The sequence below is a fragment of the Rhyacophila brunnea genome, unplaced genomic scaffold (assembly GCF_057557595.1).
Source record: "Rhyacophila brunnea isolate RB1 unplaced genomic scaffold, BYU_Rbru_1.0 scaffold_6, whole genome shotgun sequence".
Classification (NCBI taxonomy): domain Eukaryota; kingdom Metazoa; phylum Arthropoda; class Insecta; order Trichoptera; family Rhyacophilidae; genus Rhyacophila; species Rhyacophila brunnea.
This window is the reverse complement of record NW_028233276.1, coordinates 44,207,238-44,230,830: the sequence shown is the minus strand read 5'-3', so window position 1 is coordinate 44,230,830 and position 23,593 is coordinate 44,207,238. Positions and strand designations below refer to the sequence as shown.

The 23,593-nt window shown below is 36.0% G+C and overlaps 1 protein-coding gene across 6 annotated transcripts in view; it reads left to right on the top strand.

The window, feature by feature from the left end:
• cic (Putative transcription factor capicua) overlaps nt 1–18,122 on the top strand; it is a 57,933-nt gene extending 39,811 nt beyond the window's left edge. For 3 of the 6 annotated variants that reach the window (XM_085956846.1, XM_085956845.1, XM_085956843.1), the window contains 10 exons: nt 713–1,086; nt 3,939–4,112; nt 5,348–5,429; nt 8,360–8,670; nt 9,545–9,824; nt 10,064–10,206; nt 10,879–11,109; nt 14,403–14,569; nt 15,069–15,189; nt 16,467–18,122. In XM_085956846.1, coding sequence (XP_085812972.1) covers nt 713–1,086; nt 3,939–4,112; nt 5,348–5,429; nt 8,360–8,670; nt 9,545–9,824; nt 10,064–10,206; nt 10,879–11,109; nt 14,403–14,569; nt 15,069–15,189; nt 16,467–16,552 — 1,969 coding nt within the window. In that variant the 3' untranslated portion in view covers nt 16,553–18,122. Of the gene's footprint in view, nt 1–712; nt 1,087–3,938; nt 4,125–5,347; nt 5,430–8,359; nt 8,671–9,544; nt 9,825–10,063; nt 10,207–10,878; nt 11,110–14,402; nt 14,570–15,068; nt 15,190–16,466 lie in introns of all 6 variants that reach the window. The other 3 variants (XM_085956842.1, XM_085956844.1, XM_085956841.1) reach the window with 1 other exon arrangement.
• The last annotated feature ends 5,471 nt before the right edge of the window (nt 18,123–23,593 follow it).

The window sequence follows — 23,593 nt, the reverse complement described above, 5'->3', positions numbered from 1 at the left end:
TATACATATTGAGATGGAGTATAATGTAGTGAAGCTAGTGATTAAATTAGCTGCGTGTTATTTTGCATCGCAGATTCATTTGTTGCAAACATATTGCGTGTGCTGTGCTGAGATTTATTTGCTATGGGTGTTGCACTGAGATAAAAACATGTTACTTTGTTATGTAAAAGAAGTTTTTTACGAGAACACGCTTAGGATATTTATATGAACAATCATAAAAAATTGCAAATAACAGTGTCATATTATATATATATAGGTATATGTTGGTTTAGGAAATTGGCACACACAGTACGGATATAAATTTTATCTACGGCTACCAACTCATTCACATTAAACACATTGAGGAATCATCTGCGATGGTTATGATGCAAAAAGTTCAAATTTTGATTTAAATCGAATGAAAAAGCCTGTATCGGTCGAAGAACACTATGGACCCTACCTATGGACTACCCACCCTGGAATTTAGTGCTGAAGAGAAGAAGTAGTTCATGCATTACCGCATGCAGGAAATAGTTCAGGTGGTGGCCATTTAGTTTGAAAAAGTAATAAAGTAGTGAAATTCAATTTTCTTGGTGCTGAGAGATATTTTGTTCATTTAAAACCCCATATCAAAAATTTTAGTCTAGTTATTGTCCAAACTGTTTGATTTCAATAATATTTCCACGACAAATAGTTTACGTGTAGTTATGATTGGCAAATTTGTTATGCGCAGAGTGGGCTCATCGGACAGTATGATGGGCGGCGGTCTGACGGTCTCAAGCCCTTCGGGGGTGTCGGCCTTCCACCCGACAGGCGGCGCCTTCAAGTCTATGCCCCAGACCCAGCAGAGTGCGTCTCCTGCTGCCTCCCCGGCCGCCTCCGTCGCCAACATTGTGAGCATCGTGACGGAGAACGGGCGGCAGTGGTCCACGGCCACACTCAATTCTCTCAACCCCCTCAAGGGGTCGGCCGCCCACATCAAGTTCACTCCGCAGACTATCGGCCTGGGCACAGCCGTCACCGGTCAGAACATCGCCGGATCCGTTCTCAAGACTCCCATGGTGACCCTTGTCAAGCCTGTCAGGACTTCTACTGGCAACAATACGGGTAAGTCGATCTCCTTATTTCTTTCTTATTGTGCCATCAACCAGCGGAGGTCGGCCACCATCAAGGCGATCTTGGATTTGTCGTCTGCTACCCGGAACAGTTCAGTGGAGCTGCACTCGTACCAATCACGGAGGTTCTTAAGCCACGAAATGCGGCGTCGTCCTCTACTACGCTTACCATTGATCTTTCCTTGAATGACGAGTTGGGGAATGCTGGAATGCTGTACTTTTGTCCTCTCATAATGTGGCCGAGGTACTGTAGTTTCCTGGTTTTGATACTACGTAGAACTTCTCGGTCCTTCCCCATTCGATTGAGAACTTCAACACTTGCCCCCTTGTCAGTCCAAGAAATTTTAAGGATGCGTCTATACAGCAACATCTCGAAAGCTTCAAGTCTCCGTGACATCTCTTGGTTTAGCATCCATACTTCCATACCATAGAAAAGAATTGAAAGAACATAACAACGTACCATACGCAGTCTCAGACCTAGGTCTCCTTATTACCAACATTTAATGAGATCCCTCTAGTTCAGGGGTCAGAAAATTCATTTGGGTATCACCTAAATCTACTTTTAATACCCATAAGTTTCAAAGCTAATTAAGTACTTCAACTTTAAAAACTCACTTAACAACTTTTTTTATTATTATTTCCTAATCAGTTACATATTTGCCATCATTACCCACAACCTTTTTGCCATCTCATTATCAAATTCAGCAGAATACCCACTTTGAACGGTATCAGAAAGTCAAAATTTATACAATATTTTCCAAGAATTATTGACAGTTATGTAACATGTTTAAAGTGATGTTGATTTAGCATCCACTAGTATATGTACGAGGGTGGGTCAATAAGTCCTTAGAAAAGCCGACAGGTGGCGCGACTAGTACTGTAAGCGGTTTGTTTTCATGCAGCGGCACTACCGATTCAGTATGCTGCGAAGTTTCAATCAGATTGGTCGGGTTGTTGTGTGTTTCTCGTACATTTAAAAAAAAAATTTGCTTGTTTACAAAAATGGAGAAAATTGAGTTTAGAGCTGTTATTAAACATTTTAATATAAAAGGGTTAACAGCAAAGGAAATAAAAAATGAGTTGGATTTAGTTCACGGCATATCTGCTCCTTCACTTGCAACTATTTATAACTGGTTAAATGAATTTAAACGTGGTCGTACATCAACAAAGGATGAACCACGCTCAGGACGTCCTGTAGAGGTGACTACACCAGAAATGATCAATAAAATCCACGATATGGTGTTAAGTGACCGAAGATTAAAGTTGAGTGAGATAATTGAGGTTACAGGGATCTCAAAAGGTAGCGTCATTTCTATTTTACATGACAAATTGGGCATGAAAAAAATTTCTGCAAGATGGGTGCCGCGTTTGCTCACAGTCGACAATAAACGCAATAGGGTGGTGGCCTCTAAAGCCCTGTTGTCGCTCATGCAACGCAATCCGGATGAATTTTTTCGTCGCTTTGTGACTGTAGATGAAACATGGATACACCACTATACTCCCGAGACGAAAGAACAGTCAAAGCAGTGGATTGCGAAAGGCGAACCATGTCCAAAGAAGGCGAAAACCGTAAAATCAGCTGGTAAGGTTATGGCTACTGTATTTTGGGATGCACGTGGAATTATTTTCGTTGACTATTTGGAAAGGGAAAAACAATAACAGGGGATTATTATGCATCTTTATTGGACCAGCTAAAAAACAAAATTGAAGAAAAACGGCCTCATTTAAACAGGAAAAAAATCCTCTTTCATCAGGACAATGCCCGTGTTCACACATGTTTACGATCAATGGCTAAAATTGAAGAATTGAAGTTCGAATTGGTCGACCACCCACCGTATTCGCCAGATTTAGCCCCCAGTGACTTTTTCCTTTTCCCAAACTTAAAAAAATGGCTAAGTGGACAACGTTTTTTTTCAAATGAAGAAGTCATCGATCGGACAAATGCTTATTTTGAGGACCTTCCGAAAACTTATTTTTCTGACAGTTTAAAAAAAATTGAGAAACGTCTAACCAAGTGTATTGAGCTCCAAGGAGATTATGTTGAGAAATAAAAAAAAATACAAAAATAAAAACTGTTTTAATGCTTTTTTCTAAGGAATTATTGACCCACCCTCGTATCAGGCATAGTTATGTTGTACGATTATTGAACTACTGTACGACAACATCTTCTTGGCTACGTGAAGGAAGGCGCTGTTGTCGACTAAATGGGAGGAGCTTGTTAGTTTATAATGGAGGTGTGGTTAAAAATGGGAGGAGCATGTTAGTTCACAGTTTTAACACGTAGCCAAGAAGATGTTGTCATAGAGTAATGAACTACGTTAGTGGATCATATCTTATTTCAATATCTCGTCACCTCAATACTACAACTAGATAACATGATTTTCACTGTTTTTGTTATAGCTATTGAATGTTATGATTCTACATTTCCTTCTCTACAAAATGATAGAACTAAATAAGTCAGAAGTTAGTGGGAACTGTATTAATTTTATGTTTGAAAATATTAGATAACTTTAAAACCATAAATGCACTAAATAAATAAAATAATATATCTACAACATTTTTTCATACAATTGAACATTATTTGATTGTTCCCAATTAGACAAGCACAATTTTCCATTTTTATTTTAAATAATAAGTATATCCTAGATTTATGTCAATCAAGTAAAGTTTAAATTTCATTTTTCCAACAATGACCAAATCAGAGTTATCTAGTTATAGTATTGAGGTGACGATGTGATAGTTGAATTGACTTATTTATATCCAATTAGATGCATCTTTAATGATTCAACATAGAGAACATTTACTTACTGTTGGCAGGATTAATAAACCAATGTATTATTCCAGCCCCTTTGACTTTGTTTGTGTCGGAGCCGACACACTATCGCAACGTGTTGTTGAGAGCGACCCCGCAGAATGCCCCTTCGAGTGACATCAATTCCAGCGCAGCCGACAGTCAACCCGTCACGCAACCTTTGCAATACGTGCGACTCCAGAGTCTTTATCTGCCCGTCACTTCAGGTAGTAATTATTGTACGTTGACTCCATATCTCATTACTAACTTTTTTAACACTACATTATTTTTTAATTTTACTCTATTGTTATATTACCATCATTGGGTCCGTATTGACTAAAGGGTCAGATTCTGGCAATAAAAAATGAGAGGAAACTAGACATCTTTGAGAAGGGATTTTGAAAGGTGAGCACATGGCAAGGTAGGTACAACCGCAAACTGTACGCGTTGTATGGTGATCCTTCTTTCGTCTCTCACGTGAAAATGGGGCGACTTCCAACTACCAAAGAGTCACCTCTTCAACGGACAACAGACCAGAAGGAAAAAGGAAGGTGGGAAAGCTGTGATGGTTGATCTGTGTAGAGCGAGACAAAGCATCCTCTAGGCTAAGGCGGTGGAGAGAGCTTGCAACAGTTGTGGTGCCGACGATGAAGAATGAAAAACAAATATAATGATTGTGTTATTCCCAATAGTTTTAAATTATATGCCTAGCAATTTGAGGTATTACTGTCCGACAAGAAGATCTAGGCAATAACCGGAAGTGGCTAGTGCGGTTAAAAGTAGGATGAGCTTGTTAGTTCACAGTTTTAACACGTGGACAACTCATAGCTAACCGGAAGGCGCTTCAATCGGTGCGATTAAAAATGGGAGGAGCTTGTTAGTTCACAGTTTTAACACGTAGCTAAGAAGATCTTGTTGGAGAGTAGTTGTCACGAGTAATTAAATTTTATAGTAAAGTAAGCCTGATTTTTTTTAAATTTTACGATATTATGAAAAGGTACTCATCTAAGTAAGTACGCCCACGGTGGCCGCGCGGCATAAGCGTTGGACTATCATGCCGTGGGTCCCAGGTTCGAATCCTGGGTCTGGCAAGTACACATATTGTTTTTCAATATGTGTGTGGGTCAGGGTATGGACCTAATAGGTTGAGCAAGTGGCTGACATCCATTTCTCGTAAAAACAAAAATCTGTTAATACAAACCTCTACTCTGTGGAGGCCCATATGATCCTATTAGAATCGGACATGGTCGAAAAAGAAAAAAAAATGTATATAAAAATGGTGTCAATAATGAACCCTGTCACTGGGTTGCTTAATAAATCATCATCATCAGCCGAGGTCGATCCACTGCTGGATAAAGGCCTCCTCTAACTCCATCCAATCTTCTGCCTGATTTTTTTTTGCGTTAGATTCCATTACATCAATATTATTGTAATCATTCCTCTTTATCCATATTTTCTTTAGATACTGGAGGTAACCGTATACAAACGAGCGGAGGACAATCTGTGATAGTCTCTCAATCAAATCAAATCGGGAAATCTACAACGTAAGTTTGTTTTGTATATTTTTGAAAAAGCTTGTAATAGAGTTCAGATGAAACCTTACGTGACTTACGATTTATAGGGGATGTGGGGTGGGTTTATTCGTATGTCCCTGATTTATATTGAGGTCGTGGATTGTGATCGAAGTTTGTAGGATTTATGAAAGTTTACATTGTCAATTAATACAACGCAAGTATAGTATAATTGCTGTGGTGTGTCTGATTATGTATACAGTTTAATCAACCAGCTCATTTGACTCTGATAGGGAGACTGAACACGGCATAATATCTATTTTCAAACGTACTAAACTGGGTGAGCTAGATACTAGACTGAGTTGAACCCAATGATAATTTTCTGGTGTCCCTCAGGGCTCAAACTTAGGGCCGTTGCTGTTCACGATTTTTATAAATGACATAGCATTGGTAATAAAAAATGCTATGTTTTTGTTGTTCGCTGATGACTTGAAACTCTTTTTGGAAGTTGTCACCTTGGACGATTGTTGTCAGCTCCAACTTGATATAGATAATATATTAGATTGGGGCAGGCGTAACAAACTAGAATTCAATATTGATAAATGCAATCTTTTGTCGTTTACCAGAGCCTCAAAAGTGTTGTTTTTTCAATACTCGATGCATGGCATAGTTCTGTCACGAATATCATCTGTAAGGGATCTTGGCATTACGTTTGAGAGTAAACTGACATTTATTAGCCATATAGTTACCATTTGTAATAAGGCGCTTAAAATGTTGGGCTTCGTCATGCGTACTTCCCGGGTCTTTTCGGATGTTACGGTATTAAAATTTTTATTTAATTCTTTAGTTCGAAGCAGACTTAAGAGTGGGTCTATTGTTTGGGCACCGCATCAGTTGAAGTATGGCCTTATGGTGGAGAGGGTTCAGAAGAAATTCTTGAGACTCCTTTATTTGAGGTTGTACGGATACTATCCGTGGCTTTATTCAACTGACTTTCTCTTAGGCATGCTTACATACTGCAGTTTGCAATTTAGAAGAAATCTTTATTTAGCTACGTATTTTTTTCAACTTATACGAGGTATAAACGAGAACTCTGCCATTCTGGGCAGTGTTGACCTGTGTGTCCCTGATAACTATCTTAGAAATAGAGAACATCAGTTGTTTATTCTCCCAAGGTGCAGAACCAACCTGCCACTGGTAATGCCAATTGGGAGGGCGATAACTATGTTCAACGAAATTGCTTCGGGTGTTGATATATTCCACCTACGTGAGGATGAGTATAGGTGGACGTTATTTTATAAATTTTTAAAATAGGGTCTGCTTAACTCATCCGGTGTATTTCCATGTACCTATATAATTAATATTTTTGTATGTACATATTTCTACTGTTTAATAACATACTATCTATCTCTTTTTTTATGTCATGTTGTGAACGTCTTAAACTTATAATTTGTAATGTCCACAATATGTAAAAATAAATAAATTGAAATTGAATTGAATTGAATAACTGCAGATCAAACAGTCTTATATATAGCTGAACGGGCAATCCTATTTCTACCTCTTACGTGATAACGTTGATGCAGCGGGTGGTGGGCGATGCTGTGTACATCCGAGTGAATGAGTGAGAATGTATTCGGATTCCCAAGCGCTGCGATATAGATTTTATTTTTATGAAATTTATCTTTCACATGATATCATCCAGTGGTGAAGGGTGGAGGTAGGCTGTTAATATCCAACATAAATGGTGCATCCTAAACTTTATCAATCAAACGTATTTGTTTTTATTGAACTAAGGCTACAATGTGTATTGTTAGTTTTTAAAAATCAATTGAACCTTGTCTAGTCCAAGGCATAATAGATAATAGTCAAAAAATATTCATTTATCTATAATTATGTCATTAAACCATACATTGTCATAATTTTAGATATTTTATAGATAGAAGAATATTTTTATTAATTATAGTTTGGGAAATGCAGGACTTGATGAATAAACACCACCTGTAATGTTTATGTATTCTTAATTCAAATAAGTATGACTGAAAAAGTGTGCACTATTTTTGTCAGTTTGCCCATATCATACCTCCTAAACTATTATGGTTTGGTTAGGCGGGGTTTAATTGGATTTTAAAAACTAACCAGCAACACCTGCAAGTTGAATTATTAGGTCAATGAAAACAAATAAGTATCACGGACAAAGTTTAGTGTGCACTATGTATGTCAAATCTTAACAGCCTACCTCCACCCCTCACCACTGGTATCATCACCACACATAAAAATTATATAATATGTAGTGTTCGATGTGTGTGTGTGTTATCACTTTGGGAGTCATCGATGTGTCGTAGGTTATAGTGTTGAGGATGATGATGAAGAAGTCGAAGATGTATGCAGGAGCGAGTTTTATTAGGCGTAACGGTCGGTACAATAGTATGTTACAGCAGTTATGTTACAATACTAAACTTATGATAGGTACGGATCCGAGGTCCGCATCTCGGTAAATCAGATGTTGGGCGAAGCGATATAGAGACTGCGATGGTAACAGACTGGAAACGTATATTCGAATGACATTTTGATAAATCATTATTCGTAATTTATACAGTCGAAAGTAATACCTAAACATTATATTCTAGTATATAATTATATTGAACGAGTCAGCGGCTTAAATACGACTAGCTGTGAATTTTATTTATTATTACTGTCATAATATAATATGATACTATGGGAATGGATATTAGACTAATTTTCCATTGCAATACCGTAATTAATATCACCAATCAATCTGCTGATTCAGGTAATAAGTTGTTTACCGGCATATGAGTCACTGGGAATTTATTATTGCGGTCGAATAATTTAATACATTAAAAATAGATATTTGATCAATAATATACTGACAGCTACAAATACAACATTTGTTTTGCTCACATATTAAGTTTTGTCAAGTATTTTACATAAATTAATTTGAACAGGGATACGGAGCCGTCCCGGTTAACGGGAACATTGCAGACGCACATCCTGAACAGGCAGCTGTCTCTACTGTCGCCACGCGCTACCACCGACAAAATAAAGCAAGAGATGGTTCCCATTTCGCCCACTGCCGGGCGCGGTCCACCCCTATCCGCTCCGCCCACCAGCCTGCAGCGGCCGGCCAATCGGGAACAACCCGCGCCTCCCAACACTTCGACCGGCTATGTTCACATCACTCCACTGCAACCATTCCCCTTGGCCCCCACCCCAGCTCAGCTAGGCCGGGCGCCGTTGCAGAGACGACTCAGCATGGGTAAGTGCACATTTCATCATACCGTAACCGCGCTGTTGAAATAACTGATACGAGTCAGTACATAATATTCGCTGAAATTATACTCAATCCTTCCGCTGCTTATGAAGGCAAAAGGAAAGTGAGTGATAACTCATTTAATCGGTCGATTATTATTATCATACTGAGTAAATTTGGAGAATGTATGTATGTATTTCACATGTAAAGATTACTTTTGTTGATTGTTTCACAATTTCACATCATGGTATTCGCATTCACAGGAGCTTTCCGCAGAATGACATCTTTTCAAAGAAATAAACAAAAAAAGATGATGTATTTTAAAAATCAACTTTTGTATTTCGCAACTCGGTAGCAACCATAGAAAGGTTCAAAAATCTACTGCAGTAGTATGCTGTATTTTTTTTCTGGTGGGTATGGCATGGCTGTTAAAATAAAGATATAAGTACAAACTATTTACTACATGGTTAATTAAACTTTCTTTTTATTCAAATGATATGTTAGTAGATGTAAGAATGTATATTTGGAACACCTCAGACTCAGATTCTGACCAATGTGCTTTACCAATTAAATCACCCATGTCATACCCAATCACTATTTTTACAACAAATATTTTCTAATATATAGGTATGTTTCTAAGGTGTTCCTATACCATGTATTATTATCTACACAAATTTTAATGACACTCGACTGCTACATTTATGTTTATTTCATATTTCAAGTTTTTTAAAACTGTCAGGTAGCAAGTATGGATCAATTATCAAAACAAATAATTTGAAATTTGAATAACATTAACTATTATTTAATGTTTAAATACAGTGTTATTATTATTTCTGCATTCCATTTCATTTGACATTTATATTGATCTGTTGGATTGCAGCCGTCACATCGAATGCTGACAACACTACCCCGATCTCTTCCACGCTGAGCAACTCGAGCTGCGGTACGGTTCAATCGCCTCTGTCGGCGCAGTCGCTGAGCCAGGCGGCCTCCAACGCTATGCAGACCGTCAAGTCCCCCGTGATGGCCAGCAGCGCAGGCAGTCTCATGAACGCTATGATGTCTCCCAAGTCCTGCGTGGACGTCCACTCTGCCATCTTGATCAGCCCCTGCACTAAAAAGAGCCTCTTCAAGAAAACCGTCGAGGATGGACGGGATAAGTATGACCCTTTGAATTCATTCTGTTAAAATTATTCTTAGCTTCTCTGCTTCGTTAAAATAATCAACGCTGAATGCTGATGTATTATGCTGTGTATTAGAAACTTGCAATGCAGAGGTCAAATTCAGACTGGCTGGTCTCTGCAAAATCCATATAATCCATAATTGAACGTTATGATTTATTTCGACTAAGTATGTAATTCTGCAGTTAGAAATATTTGAAATTTCATTATACTTTCAGAATTTTGGAGACGGTTAACTTTGAAAAGAAGTTCAGCACCCTTCCACAATTCAAACCGGAGTCTTGCAGTCCGAGTGCCATCGCCATTCCCAGCAGCCCTCAGGTCTATTTGAAGAAAAAGCAGCACGGCCGGCTTAATAATGGTGACTTTGCCAATTCATTTTTTTCTACATTATGTAACATAAAATAACATAGTATTGGATGAATTATGGTTTTACTAATAGCCATAAATACCCTTTCATTGAGAAAATTTAATTACTACAGTAATTTACGCGCCTGGCGCGTATTCCGCACTGTTTGTGTTAAAGCATAAAAGTCTTTCATCTATTCTGCCTGGTTTGGGTGTGTATATGGGTATATACTGCCTAGAAATTATGTTTTACTTATATATATATATATGTGGCTAGTCTGCTGCTGCTTGAGCTTAACGGCCTGTGCCTCTTCGATTGCGATCTGCATTAAAATGACTTCGAATATAGATAGATACCGAAGCGATTTTTAGTTCCGCATATTGCTGCTAAGATGTTTTACTCTGCAGTCTAAAGCATATGCAAGGCTGTTAGTTTCAAAGTCGGTAACCTCCATTTCCCTTTTTTTGATATTTTGATACTCTGACCAATATTCATTGTCACCTAAACATATCATTTTTTAATGCACACATTTCTTTGACGTATTCGCGTTCGTAGTGTATAAACAACAACGTCTGCAACAAAAAAGGAGAAAGAAGAACACACGTTGACATCCCAAAAATTACAAATAATCATGAAAGTCTGGCAATATATTTTCTAATGCAATTTCTGTAAATATTGTTGCAGCCATGAATGAGGATGACTCCACTCCAACGTCAAACTGTGAGCTGCAGCCCGGGGAGTCTAGCAGTGTCAACACCACCCCCCTCTCCATCCACACCCCTCTGACGCATTCCCTTTCTCTCTCACATTCACACACCCCCCATCCCCATCCTACTCCCACACCCAAGTCTGCCACCAACAAGCTCAACGGAATCGCTTTCTTTGGACCTGACTTCAACGTCGATACTTTCAGAAGTAAGTTTATTCTTACTGAGATACAATTCCTTCAGTTTCACCCTGTATGATATGCTGTCTTATTTAACTAAGGGGTATTCTCACTATTTATAAACCGAATATATTAAATTTTATTCTAATTGTTATATCTACTGATCCAAAATCTCCCATACACCGATATATGACCCCAGCACTTCTGAATTAAATTAACACACTTATTTATCGGGATGTCAGTAGCAATGGGATAAACAAGTACAATATCGTCAGCTATCTTATAAATTCCTTTCTGGTAAAAAATTACATTATTATTGAACATATTATTATCTACCTCTGTGTGAGGTTCTTGCACCTGCTTGCACCCTTCATATGTCTAATTATAATGTCAAAAAGCTATCCACAGAATCCTCCTAAATTATTATTATTTTGAGTGTGTTTTTTGTTTTCATTGTTTAAATTTCGAAACTCCAATTTATTAACGAATATTAGGTTTTTATTGTCTCCTGTCTTTTTATCTATCTACTGGGTTTAAAAGATAGAATGACGACGTGTTAGTTAAGTTACCTACATACTTGCTTTTTTAAATGATTAATTCTACAATTAACCTGGCACTCGCGGCCTATTGTAGTATGACGAATTCACTCTCCGCGGTGACGGTTTTTGTTTAATTTAACTTCTGTGTTTCATAATAAAAATGGCAATAAAAAATGAGTTTTATGGCTCTTTAGGCGCCTAGACATGTTCAGATTATTTTACAACATTAAAAAACCGTAATAAATCAGTCATAATGTCAAAAATATCCGAAGAAATTAATTCTATACAAAGACTCACCATTTATAAGATTTCCGCCATTTTGTTTTATGTATATGGAGCACTGCAAGGCTTGCATTTTGTTATTCGTCACGCTCGTGCTTGACGCGAGTATAGAAACACTTCACAAATGGTAATAAAATCACACATAATGTTTTTTCCCTGAGTAGGGTCGTAAAAATAGCACAATAATTTTAGACTAAACAAACTTTTAGGCAGACACTTAAACAGCTATTAAATATTATTACTGAGTTACATATTTATTTTTACTTTACACATTTAAAATTGTTTTGAAGAGTGGTAGATTTTATAACACGGACTGAGACATAAAGCCACATTGCAAATACAACACATATATCTAGATAGAGATGTTTTTTTTTTATTAATTTTTGAATTTCCGCACACATGACAGCGTCTTCTGGGCTTTTTATTATTTGCCGTGGGCGGAATGTGTTGCGGCAAATGATCTGTTAAAGTTCTAGGCAACAACCTCAATGGATTTTCACTAGTCGATGGTCTGGGTTGTGGAGTTTTCGTGATTTTCACAGCGTACTTAGCTACTAATTGTTTTATCACGACTAACTGAAATTCTCCTAAAGTTTTTTTACTACCAGTAACAGATTTATACATATAGAACGCATTTAATAAATAGAGGTCAATCATGTGAAATGCTACTTTTTTGTACCATTTCACAGATTTCCTCATGCACTTGTCGACAGTCCCCATATTTTTATTATACTCTAAGATGCACTTTGGCTTCATAATGGGTTCTCCGGTTCTAAAATTAGTTTTACCGGTTGGACCGAAGGAGTCATCGTGCATGGTTGTAAGCATGTGGACATCTCTTCTGTCACACCATTTGAGAGCCAACAATGGGCTGTTTGACTTTACCTCTGTCTCCCCCTTTTTCAGCTTTTTGAAGCATGGCATTTCTTTGCGATTCTTACGTACAGTCCCACAAGCATTGGTTTTATTTTCATGGAGGTGTTTGAATAACTGTGGACCGGTGTACCAGTTATCGCACCACAACGAATGCCCTTTGCCCAGATACTCGGTCAGCAGCGTTGTCACAACAGCTCCGGAAATTCCAAAGTTTTGGCTATCCACTATGTCTGTCCCGTCACCACAATAAATAATAAAATCTAAAATATAACCCGTCATAACGTCACACAGCACGAACATTTTGATACCGAAACGATGACGCTTCGATGGAATGAATTGTTTAAAAATAAGTCTCCCTTTAAAAACAATAATGCTCTCATCGATACAGAGATTTTGATGCGGAATCATCGTGTCTTTGAAAATTTTGCGTGTATGCTCTAAAAGTAACCTAATTTTATTTAGTCTATCTGAGGTAACACTTGTTGGATCGGAAAAATGGAGCATTTGGAGCAATAACTCATATCGGTCTCTAGGCATCGTCTGACCGAAAATGGGTGCACTTAAAAAACAATCCGTACTCCAGTGTTCTTCTAGTGACAAATGTTTGTTTCGTGTCATGAGCATTGACACCGCAAAAAATGCATATAATTCTGATCCAGTTGTATCGATCCAATTATGAGAACGTGATTTTGGTCCAAGTTCTTGAGTGTTATACTGGTAGTGGAAAAAAATGTTTGTTTGTTGGACTACCTTCAACATTATATCACGGTTTAAAAAATGTTCAAAAAAAAGACACTCAGGCGAAGTCTCAGTCAAATCGCTGTTTGCTATGCCGGATTGAAAATCATCAAACTCATATACGATCGGAACATGGGGTCCAGATGTCCATGTTCTCAAGTGTTCAATTGGCTCTTCTGATATATCTACATCACTGAGGTCAGATGGTTCCAATTCTTCTTCAGACATTTCGTAATCGGAGTCCAATTCCTCACTTAAACCAGCCATATTGAAGTTTGAAAAAGTTCTCAACCAAACACTCACACGATAACAAAGGTAAAATAGTCCAAAAAAATATAGTCAAAACACTTTATAACAGTTTAATACACATGAATGGTATAGTTAAAAACACATAAACAATAACACAGACAAAATATTATAATAAAATTCACACAATACAATAGATCGCGTAAAATACGTAATATTTTGTACGGAAAAACGACAAGAGCGATTCCTTGCACAGTCCTCTCACAACAATGATATTACGCATACTGCGCAAACGCAGTAAAGTGGCACGATGTTTCAAACCAAAATTAAATGAGCGTAGATTGACGGTCTGTCGAAGGCATGTCAAACATCTTAGTTTTAGTATTGTAACACAATTTATTTGACAATATTACATATATGTCACCGTTGGTAATGAAATAAGGCAAATTATGGTAGAGATTTCAAAATCATGCGTCATGTATATTCTACATAATCGACCGGCGCATTTTTGCGTACAACATTGGCGACAGAAGCGCTGTAGCCCCGTAGTTTTGCGAAATTTCGCGTACTACACTCGTGACAGAAGCGGGCGCCGGGTTAATTATTATTGTATTAAACTAACGTAATGTATGTCTATTCAGGTGATCAAGAGGATATGAGCGGCCTCTCTCCGCGGACGCCTTCGGGGACAGCAGGGCGTGGCGAAGCAGGCCATCGCCGCATCCTGGAGCAGCGCCGCCAGCTGGTTATCCGCCTTTTCCAAGAACACGGCATGTTTCCCTCCTCGCAGGCCACTTCTCAATTCCAGGTACACTCACTGTCCAATTCTACTCAAATTGCCAAACAAAATTCCATGTTACCGCTGTATTTAAAAATTAAAATCATCATCAGCCTGGATAAAGGATTTTCCAAACTGTTTCCGTTCCTCTCGGTACTATGCGATGTGTTGCCATTTACTTCTATAAGCCATGACTATTTTTTCGATCCGGTGACCGTATAGGTCTGCCTTTCAAATGTTTTATACCTTTCGGGTACCACTAGATTTGTCCAGCGATTGTTTCTTCGAATTATGTAGTCCTGCCTGTCTCCATTTGAGGTTTTTAGCAAAATCTATTACATGTATAACCTTATTTGTAGCACAATGGAATGTCACTATCCATGAAGACATTATTCTGGCAATGAAAACACCTTTGCGCACAAGTCAAACCTGTTCGAGTATAATCTTTGCATTTACGATTCTATGCTAAAGAAGGGCATGTTATGGTTTATTAATTTTGTCTGATCACATTATCTATGTTTGTTTACAGGCGACCCATATAAACATTTTTCCCAATAAGACATCCCTGCAGCTGAAAATTCGTGAGGTGAGGCAGAAACTTAACGCGCCGACCAACGCTACACCGCAATCTGAACACAGCACGCCCACAGGTATGTTAAAATATTATACTACGAGCCTATTTTGTATTCCAACCTTATTATTATCTGTTTTGCATCTAAATTGTTGTCCGGTCAGATTCCCATGTAACTTCACTATGAACCAAAGATGTTGCTGAAAACCTTCTCTACTAAACGGATGCGTAAATATATTATGAAAATGAACCTTGAAAAAAAGGCTAATTTTTAGATTAGTTTCAAGTCATTTCGCATTGATGTACTGATGAGCAAACATCACATTTGTCAAAACATGCCATTTAGATTCATTCAGTCAATTCCGCAGTTGGATATTATTGTTTTATTAATTACTGCATACGTAATGCGTAAATCATTTCACAGTGGCACCATAGGCGATTCGCAGGTGTCCATATTGGTATAATTTGCTACAATGCCTGTCAATGCTAGCAAGCAATACCGATGCAATTGCAAGTCGCTTTTACCGTACACATGGTGCCACTGCAGTATGATTTACCCACAGAACAGATTAATAAGATAAAAAAGTTAAAGCCAGTCCTCATGGACCGAGTCTTCGAAGCCGGATTTATTACTTTATGACAATCAGGCCATAAATCCAACTAATATTAAATGTTTATTTCGTTTACCTGACAAACTTTAATGTTAATGCATATTATGATACAGATGTAACTATTGAAAATATGTAACATATTTCCATACTCCATACTCAAGACTTAAACCTTGTTACATCCTCACCTAGAAGGCAATCCACTTGCCATCAATTTTGTATTCCCGGGATTTACCTATCCATGACCTTTTTGCAGCAATTTCTGACTTCTGGCAGCATCTGTACACAATACTAATTTCATAAGATTCCTTCTAGTATAATCCGAGCTTTATGCTATGGACTGTGTTTATAACACCTTGTGTTTGTATTTTTTCCTCGTGTTTTACGTACTAAAATTATGTAATTCCAAACCTTTCTTGTTCAGCAAAACCCTTGAAACATTTTGTAAAATCTTCGGGAACACCTACCGGACGTATACAAGATTCAGAGGAGAAAATTACAAAATAGAAATGTAAAACAGTAGGCAATCCTACCAGCAAGTCGGCAGTCATAGATTTTATCTAAATTCATTATAAACCTAATACTCGGAGATGTTAACACTGACTGGATACACATTTTCAGATTCATTGAGTTATCTGAACATAGCTTTTGCGAAATCTCACGGAACCCAATTGACAATCATCAAGACACTCAAAATATGGTATCAGTTGTGATACTTACTTACTATTGTGTTTTTTTTTTTGGTCAGGTGTGAATTCCCCGGCTGTGTCATCAGGCAACAGCGGTATCAGCGGCCCCCATATTCCGACATCGTCGTCTTCGTCAGGCAGTTAGCAAAACATAACCATCTCCATATTCACCATGTCCCACATCTAAATAAGTGTTACCACTATTATCTATTACATTGTGTTTGTAGTATTTAACAAAAAAATTGTCTTATTTTGCTACACTTTTGCAGAGAAGAGGTTTTATTGAGCTTTCAATTTTGGATGAATAAATTTATAGCACTATTTTGGAACTATTGTAATAAATTATTGATTTATATATATCTAATATAGAAACTCGGACCCCTTTTCATGCATCCCAGTATGCGTTGACAGTTTTAATGACATTAATTGATAGTTAAAAATGGATCTCCCAAAATGTTAATCGACATGTCCATTTGTATGTCTTTTTTGTTTTATTTTTATGAACTGCGTGTTATCGTTTCATCGTTAGGATCGAAGAAGAAAAATCTTACCCAAGGTTGTGAAGTATATAACCTTACTCGTTCGGAAATCAATTTGATACTGAAAAACGAATTCTGTCATCGATCGATTTGGCATTTTTGCGTTATTAAAGTATTCAATGAAGCGAAGTTCGATGATTCGGCGAGAAAAAAAAAGAGTATCTTGAATTGCAGAATGTTCAAAAAAAAGCTTAAATACTAAATGAAATATTCTGTGTATTTTTTTAAGATATTAAAAGTATCAAATATTTTTACATAATATTATGCTCTAGGAGTGTTGATAGTTATGTATATTGTAGATTTAATGTGTTGTATTTTAAAAAAAAATGATTATTCAAAATTATTACAATCTTCATAGCTCAGTCGTTATTTAAATAATAACCCCTTGTATGAAATAAAAATATCTTCATAAAATGTGATAGGTTACAAAGTGTTATATTATTATCTTACGTTCATTTTATTAAAATAAGAAAATATGGCGAACTCTAACTCTAAGAATACATTACCATAATAAAGGCATACCATTTTTAACACGTCATTTAAATACAATTTAATTTTAAGATCTAATTTTTATCCCACTCATTTAAGTACATGTATGTAGGTATTGTAATTTTCAATTATTATTAATAAAACGTAATTCAAATACTAGTATTTATTCTTGTGATGTATTCTTGGGTTTATAAAGAGACTTTCTTCGTCCTTTTTTTTATTTTATCGTTTAAACCTTAATGTCTTCCTGAAAATATTGAGTTATTTCCTTTCTATGATCTGTTATGGGGTCGGTTTTATGTAATTTTAAAGTATTTTGTTATAAGGCGACCCCATAGCGAAAGTTAATTTTAATCATTCGATAAGTGTAAAATTAAATTATCATTATTACTTGTGTGCCAGAGTAGCGGTGAGCGATGACACTCGTATGTCGATGTTAAGTTTAAACACTTATTTGTCATTAGTCATAATTAATTAACTATTTAAGGAAAATGTAGGAAATCAGATATTTTTATCGCACACGTCGAGAGACTATCACAGTAGGTAAATGTTTAATAAAAAAAATATATTAGGCATAGTAGTGAATTGTGAAGAATAATGATGTAACTATGAATAACAAAAGTGAACTGTTGTTTAGGTATATATATGAGAGTTTGTATGTAACCTAAATAAATGTAGTCGGTCGGTTGTTGTTTTTTCTTTTATTATATAACCGTTTAGTTTTTAAGCGAATGATTCTCCGTCGGTTCATTATTATTTTTTTCTACTTATTCTTTATAGCATTATGTGATTTCTTTTAAAGACGTGTTGCCGTACGTGCAATAAAGATTAATAATTTGTCAACCGTTCTCTATGATTACTTTATTTACCATTCTATTAAAAACGGTGGAATATATATATATTATCTACATGGCTCAATGCGAGTTGTTATATTATAGTTTTTTTTACGATTGCAGCAGCAAAGTCACTAAATATAAATAGTTTCTCTACCTTTATTTAGCATTGAATAATTATTTATTATAATAAATCTGAAAATAATAATATATCATTCACCTACAATAGTTCTAGCCTGATCACATTCATAATCAACACGATTACCTACATCAATTGTCAAAATGTTGTAATACAACTGAAAATAATGGTTAATGTGTTTACTGTCAATTGTAGTTGGAGATTTATAATATGTATGTATGCATAAGAAGCCTACAAACTTCATGTATTAATTAATTATCTCAATGTGTTCAAAAAGTATAACCGAATGCATGTTTTATTAAAATATCTGAAGTTAATTATAATATTTTGTTTATCTAATTTCAATGTGCAAAAATCTATCAATAATTCTGTTTCAACTAGAATAATATTTGATATTGCCAAACGTGGTCATATTATATGAGTCGCCCATTTCCAAAAATCATCTTGTACAGTTTTGACCAAAAATGAACTGAATATGCAATTTTATTCCTTGTTCAAAATGGCACACACTTATTCTAGAAACATTTCCAAAACTAGTCGTTAACAGTCAGTATAACAGTTGAACAATATCATCCAATTTCAAAATGCATCTTGTCCGTCTGGTGGCAATTTTCAAATATCATCTTTTCCATTGTTACATAGTGAGTATTTTGAATTTTTTGCTCAATACGAAAAAGTATATCATGTTCCAAATAACTTTCAAGTGTTTAATTGAAAAAGCTCTGTAGTTAAAATATTAAAATCACCCGCCCAATGACTCAAGAAAAAAAATTCTATTTAGAGCTTCCATATTGGTTTTTTGTGAATATCTCAAAACAAAACAAAGTGAATTTTGGAAATAGGCGACTTTTATATTTTTTAATCTGTCTTCCAGATGGATATTCGCATGCACAATTTTATAAAAAAAAAACAATGGGCTGGGTTAATTTTGGCATTCGTGAGAAATATGGTAAATGCATTCTTCATTATTTTCATATCACTTTCAATCAAAGTGAATGTGCAGTATATTTAATACCTAGTGAACATGGATACTTTAAAAACCGTACATACATTCTTGTATTTATAGCAATATATAATAGTGAAAAATATGTTTCCATTTACTTCTGTGTACATACAATCAATGTTATAATAAGTAATAGAAATTGTTCAGAAAGTATTTATATATAAAAATTGAATTGTTTGAAAGTGTTAGTGTTGATAGCTCCAATTCTTTAATTTTAATATTGAAATGTATCAGGCAATACATTTCACATTTTTTAAATTCCCATCACGTTAAGATTACTTATTATATTTTTCTTTCATACTTAGCATGAGATTGATTTCCTTTTGTTGCATTTTTCTAATCAGTCTATTTTTTAATTTGTCAATAATTATCTTTCACAGGAATGGTTATAATGTGAAGTTTTATAATGGATCTTACTCAGTTCACAGAGTTTAAAGAATTTTATTTATAATAATCAGAATACATTAAGAGATCTAGTCATTGTATAGCATTACCGACTGTTTTTATCTTCGATCGACAGTATAAAAGACACAAATAGTGCTTCTCGAAATTTGCCATTATCTTGGTAAGATTCAGAATGAATATCAAACGCATTCTTAAAAGATGACAAAACTGATTCGGAGGAAAAATTTCATTGCCAGATTACGTTGGTATATTGCGACAATCGCTAACAATAACTGACTGAATTAATAAAAAAACCTGTCTTAAATTGTCGTAGTATCGCATGACTTTGGAGGTGCTTATCTATTTTCCAATTTTATAAATATTTTCTTCTAATGTTTTTATTTACAATAGTAAAGTTGAGATTCTTTAAGTATATCGTGGGCGCGCGCGGCGGGTGAGCTGAACGCCGCGCGTCCATTGTATTTATCAATAGACATATTTTTAGATTATTTATGTGAAGTATAATTTTTTCATTGGTTGATCTCGTACATTTTATTACGTTGAAAAATAAGTTGCTTTTTTGGAAGATGGCTTAAATTAAGAGTATTTATCCTAGTTTACATCTGATTATCGTTGACTGCCAGAAGAATATGAGTCAATTCTTTTTATACAAATAAATGTTTTAATATCGTCAAATTAACGTGCTCATAAATTGTTTTCCATAAATCATTATGTTCAAATAAATTCGTCTCGGTTCATATATTTATTGTTACTTAACGAAAGCAATTAACTTGAAGAGAGCATCCAAAATAATGAATCTAAAATGGTCAATATGTGAAACCGTACCATATCTATCTTTAAAGTAATTTAGTGAAAACCCCGTGCGATCTATTTCGCGTACGCGTGTAACTGTCAGCCGGCATACTCAATCCCGTAAATGTGGTTAGTCAATCGTGTAAATAATTTAGTTGCATATTGTGAAGCACATCTGAGAGCGCGATCGGATACCGTGATCGATATGTTGTGTTTACTTGAAACAATGTATTACATCCAACCGATGGACCAATACAAGATACTTAATATGAGGTTATAAATGATGATGAGAACATGTTGAAGTTTGTTGACAAAGCCATGTTTAGGGCCATAGAACTATGTTCAAATTAATGGAAAGTTGTATTGGATACAATGATTGATGGAATAAAACAAAATTTTATTATAAGAATGCTTGTTATTTATTTTATTATATTTACTTAACTCCTAATTATGACACGTACAGGTAACCCCCCCCCCCCCCCCCCCATTCATCGCGACCCCGGCGAGTGTGGATTCGTTATATCGCGATCTTTTTTTTAAACCGGAAATTGTGGAAAGGGGATATTGTCCACCAATTAATTTAATTTTTAATGTGGATGAGACGGGACTCTATTGGAAACGAATGCCAACACGTATGTTTATTTCCATAGGGGAGAAGACTGCTTCTGGATTTAAAGCATCCAAGGATCGTCTACTCTTCTTCTCTCAACTCATTGAAGAAACTGATGGAGGTGATAGAGATGCCATGTAGGTTTAGTGGAAATAATTTAATATTATGAAAGCTATCAGAAACATCGACGAAGCGTGGAATGAAGTCACCCAGTCGTGTATGAAATGTGTTCAGTGAAATTGTTGAAGTTCACTGCAATTATGAAAATGATGTTCAAAATATCATCGAAGAGGTCTTATAGCTATATCCGGGGCATCGAAGGTACTGATGTAGATGATATTCAGAGTTTGTTAAAATCACACGGTGAACCCTTAACTAATGAATAGCTGCAGGAAATAGACTGCCATACGTCCCTAGAAAATGACGTCTCCGAACCTGTTCACATGTAACTTGATGTACTGCCATGCATATCGTCAGTGCAACATCTTTGAACATATATAATTTAGAAAAACACTTTCTGAGAGAGTATATTATAACCAATAGAAAAAATCTTTTTTGTAAAAAGTAAGCCACCCCGGCCGGGAATCGAACCCTGCATCTCCACGGGTTTACGTCCCATTCCGTCGCATTTAACCTATATGCTACGGCGTGACATACTAATTGTGACAAATTTTAACTATTGGTCACTTTTAATACCTACTCATCAGCGCTCTTCCAAATCAAGCTACTTTGGCAACCAGTGGAGATGCAGGGTTCGATTCTCGGCCGGGGTGGCTTACTTTTTCAAAAAAGATTTTTTCTATTGGTTATAATATACTCAATCAGAAAGTGTTTTTCTAAATTATATATGTTCAATAATCAGAATGATATATTCTTAAATCTTGTGAATTATTCATTGAATAAAAGAAATAGTAACATCTTTGGTAGAAAAAAACATCTGCTTGACGCATGTAACAAATTTCACTCGACATGTACTGCAGAGAATAGCAAAATGTCAGATTGGCGCATGCTCAGATAATGGTTTTCTCGGTCAGTCATTTATTTTGGCTAACCGCGTGACATCGCTGTCCCTTGATCTCATCTGTGAACGCGGAAGAGAGTTGCGACATTGATGGCTATTTTAATTTACGACCATGTCCCTGTCAAGACAATTTCGTATGTGCCACTGAGCTTAGCGTAAGCAAAGATGTTGAATCTTTTTCCAGATGGAGTTGTCTGTGGCAATCATTGAACCAAGTTCCAGTCAACTGAATTGCCATTTGAAACACCAAGCTGGAGGACCATGAGAGTTTGTATGAAAATTGGAGGTTTCAGTGGTCCTTTTTTTGCTTCATTTTTATACATTTAGGTTTTCTTCAACATTTTTGTGTAGGTAGGCCGTCAGTTAGGTATGTAAGAAAACTGCTGCTGTGGTGAGTATTCCATAGTGCGATTACATATATAGCTAACTGGAGCATATGGACACCATATGGTGCCACCAATAATCCCTGTTACTCACAGGGCTTTAATATTGGTATGTATAATAGGTTTGACATTTCGTGGGGCAATTAGGCCCATTCGTTGATCAGTCTATTAGTATTAGGTATTACATACCCAACAAGATGTCGCCCCATTAGTTTAGAGTGGTTACCAGTCGATTGGTTTTGAAAATGAAACGTGCAGGTTAGTCAAAATTAAAAGTGGGCTTTACGATTTTTGCACATAAAGTAGTAACTTTGCCGTATACAACTCTGTTGATGGCATTTAGTGGTCTTCCATGATCCAGGAATCCGATTGGCTTGAAGAAAAGGCAGGCTACAGTGAAACTCTTGTAATACACATTGCAATTTCACCTACACCAAAGGTGGCAAACCTGCGATGTCAAGTAGTCTTTTCGCTCATGGTAGGTACATGCATTAATTATTGTTCATGGGGTTCACAAGTAAAATCACTGCCATTTGAATGTACATATTCAATTCAGTTGTAATCATCGCATAAGTAAAATAACACCATCCAGAGCAACCTTTTGAATGAATTACATTTTACAAAATAATGTAAATTTTGTAGTGCATTGTAATTAAGCTTTTTGAATGTGTCCGCATTACAACTGAGGATGGCACTCACCTGTTACTTTGATATTGTGTAGTTCATTACGGCCTTTAAATTTTTGAAACCGTCCATGGCTTGCAGTGAATGTATGAGTATCAACACAATTATCATTTTTACACTTTAGGTCTTTAAAAAGACTTTAGGCGTTCTCCTGTATTACCATAAGGCTTATTGGAATTTGTGGTTGCTGTATATCTTGTATCCATAATATTACAAATAACTTTCCATTTTTTCTATTAATATTCTACTTTTCTTAGTAATTATCGTAGATTGCAATGGTACTGATTT